The 15981-nt window shown below is 38.8% G+C and overlaps 1 protein-coding gene across 1 annotated transcript; it reads left to right on the plus strand.

Annotated features, from left to right (window-relative positions):
• Window positions 1-1133: 1133 nt before the first annotated feature.
• LOC126056393 (protein glass-like) lies at window positions 1134-15800 on the plus strand. Its single transcript, XM_064040186.1, has 10 exons — window positions 1134-1310; window positions 4677-4916; window positions 6299-6486; window positions 11822-11939; window positions 13122-13253; window positions 13581-13985; window positions 14380-14597; window positions 14989-15072; window positions 15272-15376; window positions 15615-15800. The coding sequence occupies exons 2-10, from the start codon at window positions 4782-4784 to the stop codon at window positions 15685-15687; spliced, it is 1458 nt and encodes a 485-aa protein (XP_063896256.1). The 5' UTR covers window positions 1134-1310; window positions 4677-4781; the 3' UTR covers window positions 15688-15800.
• Window positions 15801-15981: the final 181 nt, after the last annotated feature.

A 15981-nucleotide genomic window follows, 5' to 3' on the forward strand; every position in this document is an offset into this window, starting at 1 on the left:
ACGATAGTGGTAGCGAGATACATTGGTGGGATCCAGGACTCGCGAAAGAATGTCCCTAGGGACGCAAAACAGCCATCCAGTTATGATATGTAACAAGTATGTATGGAAATTAAGTAAAGTAAGCCATCAGCTAAGTAAGTATTCTTAGGATGCTCTCAACAGGCAAGGTAGGTTCTAAGTATTTAAAGACCAGTAAGCGCATCAAAGCAGTCAAAACCAAAACGGTCTCACGCCATACTCCCAATCTACCTGCAAATAATCTATGTTCAATCAATTTGAAACAACAGGCGTGCGAGACTGGTTGACTCCGAGCCACGTGACAGCTACCTGGGTGGCCCCTGTTGGCTGATCGCGCTAATCCGAATGGATATTCTGTATCATGTTCGTAATATGGGATGAATACGTCAATAATCATTTTTGGGGGAAAATATTATTGGTGTTTGATTGTGTGTTGGTAGAGGTGAATGAAAAAATGTCAAAACATTATTCTAGGTCGAAAAATATAGACCATATGGTGTAAATAAGATACAGTTGGTTACTATTTAGGTGAAAAGCTCAAGTTTTTGAAGACTAGGTAGTTAGGTAGACGTTTGTAGATTTAAGACGGCAGTAGACTCAGTCGTTAAATTATTTTGTCGAAGATTTAATATAAATAGAATTTAATGTAAAATTTATTAAGTAATCAAACTTATCGAGAGCTACACTGAAGTGCTCAAATGCTGAAAAGCGCCAATCGATAGTCGCAACTGAAAACACAATACATAAGTCTAGTTACTAGACTCTAGTAGGTAGATATAAGCATGCAAAAATACAGCCAATGAAGAACTACAACTACTATACACGTATGTAAATATAATTAATTAGCTTGTTACTTATCTAAACATCTCGGGACCGCTAAACGCTTCTCACCACAGAGACAAAAGCTTCCGCACGGCCGGCCATGTTAACCCGATACGTTGACAGCCACTTTCCCGCGCACAATATGTCATGTTTTTTTTTCAGACGAGGGGTTGGATACAAACAGCCAATTACGGCAGGGGCGGGAGTGCACTTAGCACACTTGAAAGATAGTTTAGTCACCATCAACGTGGTGTAAGGGCTCGTCCTCCGCCCGAAATGTAATTAAAAAATAATTTTCTAATTTTTAAACGCCCGCCTGTGTTGCCATGGCGCATGCTTCAACCGATACGTTTAATTTAATTAGTGAAAGGAGGTTTGGTGTAAAACTGTGATTTGTGATGTGTTCCAATATATTTTCGTGTTGTTAGTGGCAATTTAGTGAATTCTTTTGGATATTTCTTTTTTAAAAGGTGTGTATTTTTATTTTATGATGGAATATGACGTAGGCGTTTCTATTTCTTATGAATAGCTGGGTAATTCAATTAAAACTGTCAGTGGTAGCACGTACACAGTAAAAAATATTTATCGGAAAATAAATACAGAAAATCGTTCCCTAATGAACATCGAATTGGATAATATTTGATCAAGAAAATCATTCAGTGAATAGCATTGCTCGTGTAAATTATAGTGTCCTGTTAAACTGCGCAAGTTTGTGTACCTTTTATGAGATTTTCAAGTGTGCGAGTATTAGTTACTGAAAAAAAAAGTAAAAAGGAACGTGTAAAAAAACGATAGAAAATGAGGTAAAGTGAATAGTTACCTATTGATTGCCAATTGTATTGCTTTTAAAATATCCCGGTTATTAACTATCGAAAAAAACCGCCCCTTTACTGATCGATCGTTATCGGCTTTGAATATACTGTAGCCTCTTCGAACACAGCGTAAAGTCTCAATAAGCGCGGATGTGACATTTTAAAGTCCATATATAATATCTGGAATATAAAGCTTCTGAAATCTTTTGGTAAATAAAAAAATTGGAGTTTTAAGTAGGTACAGTAGTGGCAACATATCAATCCAATCTATTAAAACGACGATTGAACTCGAACATATTTTCATTTGGCTGACCTACGCTATGCTGTAATAGTTTTTCCTATGAGTTATTAAATAGGGTTCAGTATCTCAAAAAGAAAATGGGGCAGCTCTGTAAATAACAGTCGCTTCGTTGTCTATGTTCTTCCATCGTAACAGAAGATACGTTTTTCGCCTACATACAATAGTTTGTATAAGACCTTATTAGACGATATTGAATTGATAAATGAGAAATGATTTCATGTTTATGTACCTATAGCTTGTGCCTTAAATAACAGGGGTCGATCGATCATAAGAGTAAGGTCTGAGTCCGTCTGAGAATCGGTGACCATCTATGTCATAACGTAACGATTTGTACATATATTTTAGACCTTGTGGGTGGTCAGAAGACTACCCAGACAGTCTGAAAAGCATTCTAACCAAGGAGTATCGTAGGGTTGCCCGGGTAACCTGGGTGTAGAGGTTAGATACAGGCTGTCGCTCCATTTAATACACTGGTATTCAGCTGCGTTAGGTAACAGGAGTACGGTATTCTTGGAATGCTTTGGAAAAACGTACTTCGTTTACGAAAAACGTTATGCGTTTGCGTTTCCTTAGAAAAAAAGTATTTACATTCTTGGATCGTAATTACATAAGAAATACATAAGAAATCAAGTTACATCAAGTTTCAATGCCCCATAAATATTAAAAGACCTGCGAATAATTCTCATTTTAAAGGCGAAGGTCTAACTCAGAATAAGAAATTAGTTGTAGAACGTCAGGTTTTTTATAAATAGTCCAAAGTAATTTTTTTGTGACAGAATTTTGAAATTAAGGGCCATGCACGTCTATCCTAAATACTAATCCTCCTAAGCTATATCCTAGGCTTATTGATCCCATTTTTATTTCGTAGAGAGTTAATCCCGTGAGACGTGGGTAAAGCCACTGGCAAAAGCTAGTAAGTGATACGCATTTATAATTTGAACGTCATTACCAATCATATTGCGTAAATAAAGTTAATTTACAATTGGAGAAAGGGTCTGAGTCTACATAAACTTGGGTACCTCAAATCGGCTTACTCCAGTCGCGAGACGGATTATGTGGCTAATAAGATAATATTACGATTACACACCAATCAAATACATAATACGTAAGTACAGCTTGAAATAAAACTATTTATTGGTGGATTATGTAATGAAGAAGCGATTTTTAAATAGTAGAGGCACACATGGCAATGAATAAACAACGACATTAAATACACTCTTATGCCTAATCATTTTAAATACAATTTCAAAAGCATCAGTACTAATACCTACTTCGAAATATTGTCATCTAAATATGAATAATCTCAAAATTATCTCATAGTACTTGATTTTATTTCGCTCAGGACTCGGGACTTTACTTTTTTGGGGCAAAATATCTATTTTTAAATAAAATTTTAATGAGCACTTCGATAACAGAGGAATATCAGTTACTAGCTTGCCCTGCAGAAAGAAGGTATAAGTTGAAGTAGCCAGTCGGTAAAGAATATTGATTACAATAGCATGAATGTTATTCGGAAGTAGACGGGAAGTAGATACCAGCTTGTATTACAAAAAAGTTTCATCAAAATCCGTTTCTGTTGTGGTTTGAGGGTAAACAGTATCCGCCTTAAGAACTGTTCCAATAAATAAAGTCTAGACCGAGGAGATCCAGAAGATATTCCAACAATCTTGCATCCTTTGATAATCAGTTCACCTAACTCTAAATAACAGCGATATCGTATCATTTTCAGTTAGAATCCATCTGGCAGATCCTTTAAAATCGAAATGAGTAAAGTTTTCCATAAGGTAGCGATCTTGTGGTTGTGAGTATTAAAATGTAAACTGATACGGGACAAGGAGCGAACCGAGGTGTTTTAAATAGAAAAGACAGCGTGTTTTAATCTTCGTAAATACCACACTACCTAGCGCAAGGTATAGGTAATCATTATGTACAGACGTACCTGCATCTTTATAAAGATTTATTTAGAAAATTATCAGATTGAACCTCCAGCTTTGACGCACCGAGATGGAGAGAGTGCCATATTTTCCCTGACTAATGTGAGTTTTTCTAAAATCCACATTTGTTTCATGTAGAGCCCTCTTTATATTTTCTCCGGCTCGAAGCACCATTAAAATGTACGGTTTGGTACCTTGATTGGAGGCTTAGTGATAAACTGATGACTTTGATTGATATGTAGAGGTACTAATACCGAAACGTATAATTGCATGATAGATGAGTTCAGACTTTATTTTGATTTAGAACTCTAGAGAAACAGTTACAATAAGAACGCGTCCTACTTTTTATTATGGGTTTCCTTTTATGAGCTTTTGTGGCAAACTAGTAACCCGTTGACCTAAATAAGCTTCCAGCAATTTTAAAATGGCCCTTTCTCTTATTTCTTTATTTTTTCATACTTATGCTTCAAGTATTTTATTCTTAAGATAATTAGAAGGATGTTTCGTAAAAACGTAGAAAAGTATGTTATCTACGCATCTTGTATTTGATTAGAAAACTATATCATGGTGGTTTAGGACTTCTTACTTGTAACTTGCTTGAACACAACCAAGAATATACAAACTGAAAGTCTCTTGATAGGTGTATTTTGTGCAGCTTTTAATCGACTTTGCCGATAAAAGTACCTAACATATCAAGATTTTTATAACATACTTTTCTAAAGTAACACATATATTATGTTCCTAAATTACTACCTACCTAAAAACTAAGACCAAACCTCCAAATTCCAGCATGCCAACCCGCGACTACAAACGTCGGAAACTGAGCATCTGTTAGAGAAAACAATGCTATCAATCTCCGCCCCTGCGCCATAGAGATGCGCGAAAGGCGGGGCCATGGATTGCTATGTGCCGAACAACCCCCAGTTCGGGCTCGTGGAGTACTGCGCGGACCACGGGCTGTGCTGCGACCCGCTCCAGTGCTCCTGTGTCGACAACTCCTTGAGAGACTTCCCCGAGGAGTGTTGTCAGGTGTGTATTTGGGTCATCATCATTTTGCAAATACGGGAACCTCTGAGTGTTTTCAAGTGTGATATTTTGAAAATGCCTGAGTTTGTGTAAATATGTATTTCAATTAAACAGTCCATTTTTTAGGTATCTTCAAAAAAAAATTAAATGCGACAGGTGTGAAGTAAAAAAATCATGTCCCACGTTGGGCGCCAGATCAAGACTTAATGAACTTCAAAATCCGTAAAAAACAATCAACGATCGGATTGTCTAAATAACAATCATTGCATAATATAGACAAATGAGATCTCAATTCGTATGACCGAAACAAACTCTCATGTGTTGTTCGTGTGTCTAATGTGTCTATTTACTCTTCTCCACTAGAACTTACGACCATTAAATAAATGCCGAGAACATTAAAACTAGAGTTCTAAATCTATGTTTAAAGCCTTTCAGAAATACCTATTGCTTTTGTTGTAAGACAGTATACAAGTAAAGATAAATAAATAGCTAGGTACATCACCATTACATATTTAGCTAAGAAATTCTAACAAGTTATGATTTTTGTTTAAAATGTATTATACCTTTGGATTTTCATTTCAATTAATGATTTTCAATCAGACCTCGATTTTCATTATCATCGGCATTTCACAAGACTCATCTCAAGTAGATAGAGAAGAAAGAGATGAATACACATTTGCATGAATGACCTGCAGAAGTAGTCTGTTTGCTATAAGTATTTATTTATTAGTGAATATTGTCCCGCTTTTCGGCAAATGGGGTTTTTTATCTTCATCCATCATATTTTCAGACATATCTTAGTATATAAGAGCTCAAAAGATTGTTTGTTTGTTGGAATGCACTAATAATCTTAGCAGTTCCGATTTGAAACATTGTTAGATAGCTCATTTCTCGAGGGAGGCTATAGGCTAATTAAACCAAGTTGTGCGGGTGAAACCGTTGGCAGAAATGAGTAAATAAAGCATACTATACAGCCTGACCATGTACACGCGGGATGGCGAGAGCTGACACGATCATCGTGCGCATCAAAGCAGCAACCTACGTCCCACTATTCGCGTGGACCATGGGAGTATGACTGAGTTGACGAATTTGCGTTACTAACGACCCGCCGCGGCTTCTATCGTATCTTATTATAACATAAACCTTCCTCAATCACTCTATTTTATTACAAAAACCGGATGAAAATCGGATGTGTAGTTCTGAAGATTTAAGGGTACAAAGGAACAAGGGGTTAAAGGGACACAGGGACATAGGGATAGAAAAAGCGACTTTGTTTTATCATCATCATCATCTCAGTCATAGAACGTCCACTGCTGAACATAGGCCTCCCCCTATATACCTTTGTTTTATACTATATCGTGATTAATAAAGATGTCTTCTTACAGCAGGAAAACGAAAACTGCTGCCCAGAAAATGGCGAAGAGCTAAACGCGTTAGGCGATACCATCGCTTGCTCGGCGCTGTCGCCGGACGAGGCCTGGCCCCCGGAGGACATGGGGTCATTCTCTCTGCCCCCCCTCGACCTGGAGCCGCTGCCGTCGCTGTTCCCCTTCTCACCATGCTCGGGATACAAGTATGTGTTCATTACTATAGGCTAGAGATACCATCGCTTGCTCGGCGCTGTCGCCGGACGAGGCCTGGCCCCCGGAGGACATGGGGTCATTCTCTCTGCCCCCCCTCGACCTGGAGCCGCTGCCGTCGCTGTTCCCCTTCTCACCATGCTCGGGATACAAGTATGTAACTATAGGCTAGAGATAGCATCGCTTGCTCGGCGCTGTCGCCGGACGAGGCCTGGCCCCCGGAGGACATGGGGTCATTCCCTCTGCCCCCCCTCGACCTGGAGCCGCTGCCGTCGCTGTTCCCCTTCTCACCATGCTCGGGATACAAGTATGTGTAGTTCACAACTAGGGGTATAGGCTAGAGATAGCATCGCTTGCTCGGCGCTGTCGCCGGACGAGGCCTGGCCCCCGGAGGACATGGGGTCATTCCTCTGCCCCCTCGACCTGGAGCCGCTGCCGTCGCTGTTCCCCTTCTCACCATGCTCGGGATACAAGTATGTGTAGTTCACAACTAGGGGTATAGGCTAGAGATACCATCGCTTGCTCGGCGCTGTCGCCGGACGAGGCCTGGCCCCCGGAGGACATGGGGTCATTCTCTCTGCCCCCCCTCAACCTGGAGCCGCTGCCGTCGCTGTTCCCCTTCTCACCATGCTCGGAATACAAGTATGTGTTGTTTTGATTGACTACCTATGGGTCACATGAAACTACAACCTTTAAAAACTATGCTGACCTACATTTTAAGGTATAGATAGTTCAACTCAGATTTGCGCGCGGCCCTATGTGTGCGTCGGCTTGTAAATATACTACTTTCATTCGTGTGACAGTGACGTCGTCCGAGCATGACGTGTTCTCATCGCTTTTTGTTATGGGTACAGTCGTTTACGAAAATACTAGTTATTCACGACTCAAAGCTTTTTATTATTAAATATAGTTTTTCATTATTTTCTCATACGTCTTTTCAAATTGACATTGACAGTATCTAAGAAATAAATAAGGTGAAATATCTAAGATGAATTAAATACTCCTTACATATTTTCAGGCTGGGGGTACGCGGACAATAAATAAAAGTGTGGATTAAGAATGTAAAAAGAGGTATAATCTAGTATAATAATGTAAACAAAATGTGTGGGGAATTATAGTTCGGCCGCTCAGAGAATGCGTTTCTGACACATCGCGATTGAACTGACGACGTAACTTTGTAATGGCGTTGCAGTACGATAAAAATATTTTTGCTGGTTGTTTATCGTTTTAACAATTGTTGATCATTAAAATAACATTATTATATCAATAATAATCAATGAATGTTGTAATTTTGTGCCAAATTGAGTGTCAAATAACTTGGTAAACAATATTTTTCTAAATCTATACTGCGCTATTACAAGGTTATGTCAGCGCTTTATATTTGTAGTGCTGTGCTAAAAATAACAGGCAAGTATCGTAATCTGTTCTGGTTGATGGTTCTTATACAGTTATACTTATAATATAAAATAATACGTTTTGTTTTTCTTTTTAAGAATTTGAAAATAATGGACTATAGGATAACTTTTATGAAATATAAAAATAAAACTATGATCAAACTGAACGCGCGAAAGAAAGTAGCATTTTTATATTTAGGTTGAAAATGGTAACCCCAAATGGCATCATGGGCCGTCATTTTGTGACGCTAAATAGTCATTTGTTGTCGTTTCGTGCGCTAAGACTAAGTGCCCTGCCTCATTAGGACGCCAATGGCGACGTCGCCGGCTACGTATCCAAGCAGTTAGTATTGAAATGTATGGAACCTAACTCACTTGGCGACGGTTTGGTAACGTCGCCAAATTGGAGTCGTGGCCACGAGCTACAGTTCCCTATGTGGCTTCTGGCTACCGTGGCAACGTGGCCACTGTAGCCACTATAATGTACACGGTAAAGCGCACCTCCCTCACACAGTCGCCAATGTGGTCGCCAGTCAGCTTGCAATTTCTTGAGCGACGACGTAAACAATTGACTGTCGAGACGCCATGGCCACTGACTTGGCGACATTTGGATGCCAGAAGTAGCCAGACCTGTGCCGCTGGCGACGTCGCCATGGCGTCCCAGTGAGGTAGAGCTCTAAAAACCTGATTTTGGAAGATTTTGACCGAGATATCAGGATTGATTCTGTTATTGATAATACCTAATATACACGTAATATACACGTAGGCGAAGATGATGATGAAGACACCACCTCCTCAAGCGAATCGGAGTCTGATTAACATTCTGTACGCACATTCAATTCAATGTACTTACTTTATTGCATAGAAATACAGATTGTAACTTTGTAACAAAGAATAAATAAAACGATTTTATTATATGAATATTACCTTTTTTTGGTTTCCACTTAAATAACTAAAATATAAATTTTAAATGATTCCGCCAATTTAAAACGAAAATAATCTTAAAATAATGCGGCGGTTTATTTTGGGGGAACGGTAACGAACTCAGTGTTATGTTGTGCCCATCACTAGTCCTGACTAACTGATAGGTGTCAGGAACGCATTCTCTGAACGGCCGAACTATAAAATAAATTGCTTCGCATAATGTCGACCAAAATAAGACGGAAATAATGAAACTCATAAATGAACGTTTAAGTCAAATTGATGAAGGAATGTGGGGTAATACTTGTCGACATGTACAAAAGAAAAAAGAAGAATACTATAGACATTTTGACATGGAGTCAGAATTTATAATTCATCTTGGAGAGTAGCTAATCCGAAAATTCATCATTTGATTTTTCAAGTAGCGATTCATAATCATTATAAATAAATAAACATTAAATTACGTAATAACTGTTTTTCTTTAAACACCACACACTCCCATATAACCCCTAAATAACTGTATTGTACCCGACTGTACCTCTTGTCACGCACACAAAGTCACTGTATATGTACAAGGGTTACCCACACATAAGGCCGCGCGCACGACTGAGTTGAACTTACTATATCAACTAACTCCTTACAATGTTAAATAGGTATTTTAAATAATGGCATAAATAAGCAACTTGTTATAATAATGGCGTCCACGGCCGATTTCGGCCACTGCGGCTGTTCTCATTTAAGGAGATCAGCCTGCTGCGCAGGACATATTATAGTGCACAAGCATTTGCGCAGACACAAGTGCAAGGGATGGTTGGGATGGGATGGCAATCCGACACGACCGGAGAGAGATCAGGCGCAGGACCGACATTTACGTGCTCTCCGATGCACGGGTGAATCAATCACCAACTTCCAGACTACGGGCTATTTTGTGAAAGTTTAAGAAAACCCACAAAGCGATTTCGGCCCGACCCCGGAATCAAACCCGAGACCTCGTGCACTCTTCGGCTCTTTAGGAAACACATTTCTTTCAAAGCCATTACATATACTGACTTCAAGTCCCTTCATCTCATTGTCACTCGTGCTAACTAAAAAGCTTGGTACATCTGAGTAGGCACAATGAGATGAACGTATGTACCCAAATGCGGCTTATATTTGCTTACCGTTACTAATGTACAAATAAACTAGTAAGCATTCCTAGTTTCATAAACCAGTAGCTGTTTACCGCGGTTTTATCATCGTCCCGGGGAACTTCATTCCGTACGTTCCCAACAATGTAAGTATCTAATATTTTTCAAATCGATTCAGTCGTTTTCAATAATCCAGAAATACACACACTCTCAATCAAAAATAGGTACAAATCTTTCCTCTTTATACGTTGAACAGTTTTCAGCTAAACTTGATTACCTACCTGCCTCCTTGCTAGTACCTGAGCATCCAAAATTCGTACAACGAGAATAAATATGTAAATTATCTAAAATCTTTAATCAATCTACCTGAAAAAAATATTCGTAAAACCGCGTAGTATACCTACTCAATCCTTCGCCACAAAATACATAGGTACAGAAGTCAATCTCATGTATGTACTTCACTTTTCATGCCTAAACTCGGCGGTCGCGCTAGGGTTGTCAACTTTTTTATGCGCATAAAACTAACGTGGTAGTGGTACTCGTATCTAATTATGTATTTATTGTTGAAAATAAAACAGGAGAAATGAAATATAAACCAATAGTAATAAAATATTTAATGTGGCATACAAGAGGTTGATAAACACTTTCAGCGGAAATTAGTTTGAACGAGATAGGTACCGAACTTTTTCAGAAACAAAATAATTTTGTTATTCATACATATATACCATAAAACACTATGTAAAACAAAGTACCTCTTTACTTGCGAAAATTTTTTTTTTGTATGTAATGGGTTGGTACAGTCCCTGATCTAAGCTTGCTTCTACCTACAGAAACCTTGAATGCGAGTCCGACTCGCACTTGACCGGTTTTATTTCGTATACCTTACACAACATACTCTCGCCATGATCACAAAAATGTATTAACTCCTACTACCTAGTAATAATCTTTGAGGGTAGGTAGGCAGGTTCGCCTGGGTCGACACTCATCATCATCATCATCATCATCAGCCTATCGGGGCGCTTACCTTCCCACCTAATTGTACCTACTGCGTTTATTAAACGAATCATCGAAATATGAGAAAATAACATACTATAGGTACTATAGGTACATTACATACCTACTATAGGTACTTACCTCTCTGAATCAACCGGCAGGCTAAAAAACGACAGTTCACTGTTTATTTTTGTATTAAAACAACCGTCCACTGAACAATTATAATACGACTTTTTTTGTTGCTCCATTATTACTTTTTCTTTTGTTATTAAAATTTAAAATATTACAGTCAAAATACAGTTAGGAATCACAACGCGTGCGATAAACCTTGTGACGCGGGTATCTCAAGAAAACGACAGCCGCGCTCGCACTGTTTTGAGTTGTTTTGAGACAGCGCGTCTGTGAACACGCACACATAGACACCTATGTCTGCGTGACTCGAACGCGCTTTGTACGTAGATTGACTTCTGTACCTATTTATTTTGTGCCTTCGCCATGAGTTTCGTAAATAAAGATTGATTCCACCATTAAGATAACAGAGAGTACCTAAACAGTTGAATCTGTGTTAAGAGTTAATTCAGACTTTTACTGACTAAACCCACTTACTTATATTTCTTATAGAGCCCTTTTTTAAGCCGCCTTTCAGGCCCCGGTAGGTACTCTTTCGAATAATCCTGCAGTTTTTATAATAAGTACTTATGTTTTATTTCTACGATTTGAATGAAAACAGATATAGGAAAGTTGATGTGTGAATAAATAGTTCAAGATAATGTGCTGCTTTACCCAACTACTATATTGGTTAATACAACCATACGCCATTATCTGTGCTAACATAGTTATGATTAATCTGAGTTTAACAAAACGATGCAACCCAACACATCCCGTTTCACCAGCAGGAGCGGCGCGGGGGAATGCAGGGAGCGGGGAGGGGGCGAGGCGGCGGACGTCCTCCTCTCACTCAAACACGCCGTCGTCCATGGCGACTGCGCCTCTGAGGCCGTGCACCCACAGGTACAACCATCCCTTTCTCTCTCACCAACTTCCCGACACACAAAACAAGGACGGATGTATTTATCACTGTTCAATTTAGTTTGAGTATCCCATCTCGTTCGTTCTTGTACGTTTTTGATTCGCCATTTCTGTTGTACAAAAGGGGTGTTTGGAGGGAAAATCTTTGTATGGAAAACTGTGGAAACGGGGGTTCCGCCCTACAAGGGTTTCGATATGAAATAATTGTAATTAATACGGCATCTTGGATTATTATCGGCTTCCCTTTATTAATGTTCCTGTGAGGCTTCGCGGGATTTATTGAAATTAGAAATTTTGATGAAATTATTATGTCGATGTATTGACATAGCGAATCCTAATCTCTGTGCTGGTCGATATTATTAACGAAACTTATTAATTAGGATACTAAGTTGATTGTTCGTTCAATGATGACATTGAAGCCATTTCTGGGTTACAAACAATTTGAAATTACATAAGACGTAGACACAATGAGCTGAAACCAAATATTTTATGGCCCGGACTTTTGGTTAGATCTGTTATTTCTAACTATTACCCATTTGATATTTGTAAAAGACACTGATAATTACGTTCTTGAAAACGATTGGATTAACAGGGCTCAGTATTTAGGTACCTATATCCGAAAAGTAAATCAGTTTAATATTCACCTGCACATTTTATAAAAAATCAAAATGAATGGAGAATTGACTACCACGGCTACGCAATCGGCGTAGCTAGGCGCGTAGAAACCATTGTAGCAGCGTAGTCTACCGTTCTACTACACTTATATTATGTAGCTATGCTTTTCCTTTCAAATATATGTTTTAGGGTGAACCGCAATTAATTATAACTGACCTTATTCCTGGCCGTCGAAGAGTAGTTAAGTTTGTCCGTTTAGTTCCGTAGAGAGTTGATGATGTTAAAGTTATATATAGTTCAATAAAAGTAATTGTAAAATAATGCGAAACCTGTGAGTTTACAGTACCTAGGTATAGCGGACTTGTCGAATCGGAATCAGAGTAAACAGGTTTTAAAGTAGTACATAGGTTCTTCGTTTTATCTTTTCAGTCAATGTAGGTTAACATATTTCGTTCGTCCGCAGCAATTCTTCATTCTTACAATTCCACACATTATTTTATTTTTCCTCAATTTAATTAAAAGCTCCTTACCCATAACTCTTGTACCCAGATGATGGTGAACAACGGCGGGTACCCGTACTATGAGCACTACGGGGGGGCGCCACTGTTCCCCACCATGAGCGTCAACGTGAGCATGAACATGACCATGCATGGGTGTCCGCCGGAGCAGCTGTGCTCGCAGGTCAGTTGGAGAAAGATTAAGTGTTATTTAATGAAGGTCCATTTTACATAAGACACAAAAATAATTCGCCTCTTTCTGTGTTTTGTGGGGAGAGAGACTTTTGTAAGTTTTGTTTATTGATGTCTTTTATAGATTATGATGATCGTTTCAATTACTTAACATTGTTTTAGCAAGGTCTACTTTTATCGAATTGTAGTTAATACATATAAGCGTAATGCTGCATATTATTTTACAATCACAAGAGAAAAGAATAGGGCTATTTCAGAAACTCGTGCTAAACCTTTACATTTCCGATTTTATTAACTTTTACTTAATCATTTATTCTAGATGCAATGGAACCAGAACGCATCAACGCCATCAGTGAACGTGGTGTACCCTCAAACGCAGAACGTGATCAGCTCGTCTTCCTACCCTTCAGCCACTTACTCCTTCACCGCCGACTTCCGCGCGCCTAATCAGAGTGACCCCCTCATCACGGCCACTTCGACCTTCAAACCTTTACTGCAAAACCCTCAGAAACCAAACCCGAACTACTCGTTATTTCAGCAGAAACCAAATTTTGCTAACCAGAAAGGTTTGGGACAGAGTCTAAAGAGGCCTCCACCGAAATTGTATGCGCAAGAGACGCAGAAAGAACAGAATATGGGCAGCGGGTATATTCTCAATCAGGGGCAAATGCATCCGCAAGAGTATGGGTATGCGGCCTGTGTTAATTCTTCGGGAAAAGTGCCGGTAAGCGGGGAAGTTTGTTTATATATCTGTGTTATATTATAGGTATTATCTATCTCGCGAGATCGTAAGCTCTCAAAATATTGTGATCCGCACAATATACATCTATGTACTCCTCTGATATGATCCCTTATGTATTAATTTAGGTATGTAGGTTTATGCACCCTATGTAATTTCTATGTATGTAACTATATACTCCCCCTACGTACATCTTTATATAATTTCTTATGTAATACCTTTTACACTTCATACACACCTTCATGAAATGGAATATAATGAATGCATTAAATGTGAATGAACTCCTACCTATGTGGATTTTCAGCCATATCGGATGCATGTGCCGACAACCTTTTTTGACCATGCAGCCCTTACTAATATTAACACAATTTTTTTAAAGGTGGGAGCTCTCAGCACATGCTCAGAAGACGACGAACAGAAGCCAAACCTATGTCGTATCTGCGGGAAGACGTACGCCAGGCCCAGCACGTTGAAGACCCACCTTCGGACGCACTCTGGAGAGAGACCTTATCGATGTGGTGATTGTAACAAGAGTTTCTCGCAAGCTGCTAACCTGACTGCCCATGTTAGGACGCATACTGGTCAGAAACCTTTTAGGTGAGTTGAAAAGCGATGCTTACTAGGATTTATTCATATTATTTATTTGCATTCTACAATGTATAAAATAGGTGTAACAATATTTGGATTGATGATAGGCACGCGTTTGACCACTATCTCACCTTAGTGGTGATGTGGTCTTAAATGGAGTATGCTTGCTTAGATGTAACCTTTTCAGTCATGACTTGAAGAATTTTAGGTTGTATTTATAAGGAAACACATACTCAGGCAGGGTTTCCACTGCTTAGCTGTAGGCACTATTTAAAGTGAAAAACATTTTGTGCATATAGGTGGTATGCCCACGTATATTTCCCCTTTTTAATTGACTTTGAAAACAGTTTCTCAATTTTTCTTTCTAGTTTGAAAATATTGTATCTTGTCTTGCCCCTAGGTGTCCAATATGTGATCGTCGGTTCAGCCAGAGTTCTAGCGTCACTACACACATGAGAACACATTCTGGAGAACGACCCTACCAGTAAGTTTTTGATTTTTTCCCTACATTAGCAATCGAAGATGCAGGGGATTGGTCTCCAGACCCTTTATTTAATATTCATAGTTCTTTTCTATACAAATGTGTATTTTTATACCTGTGTAGTGTATTTAATAAAATTATCTAACCACTTTACAATCATTACTCAGCTTTGTATTAAACTTATCTTCTTTGTGATTAACAGATGCAGATCCTGCAAGAAAGCCTTCTCGGATAGTTCGACACTGACGAAGCATTTACGTATTCACTCCGGAGAGAAACCGTACCAGTGCAAATTATGTTTATTGAGGTAACAAACAAAAACATTGTACCTATTTCTTTCAAGGGGTTCCATTTTTGTGTGATTTTTAAGGGGTAAAAAATCATCAAATCATTCGTGCTTTTCCTTTTATTCGGCTTTAGATTTTCCAGGGCTAATGACATGAGGTATCTAGAAAAAATGCTCTTAACATCCCTTTTTAATAACTACTCATAGATTTTACAATCAAAGCTAGTGATACTAAGATCATTTAATTTCTGCTCGTCAGGTTCTCCCAATCCGGCAACCTGAACCGGCACATGAGGGTCCACGGCAACATGTCAGGAGGCATGCTCGGCTGACACTTGCAGAGGTGCGGCCTCTCCGCCGTCTACTATTGAACTGAAACAAAACTGTCATGGCGACCACAAACGCCATGTTGAATCGGAAGAGACTTTAAAAAAATGTGTTTTGATTTATTGAACTAAGTATTCCAAAAGTATGAACCAATATTATAAATAAGGATTTTATGCTTAGTGCTGCAATCCGTTGTAGAATCGTGAGTAGATCTCAGTATTTTTTGTGTTTCAATAAAAGTTCAGCTATAAAAACCTTAGGTGTGGTGAGAGCATTTATGTTTGTATAACTTATAACAT

The sequence above is a fragment of the Helicoverpa armigera genome, chromosome 21 (assembly GCF_030705265.1).
Source record: "Helicoverpa armigera isolate CAAS_96S chromosome 21, ASM3070526v1, whole genome shotgun sequence".
Lineage (NCBI taxonomy): Eukaryota > Metazoa > Arthropoda > Insecta > Lepidoptera > Noctuidae > Helicoverpa > Helicoverpa armigera.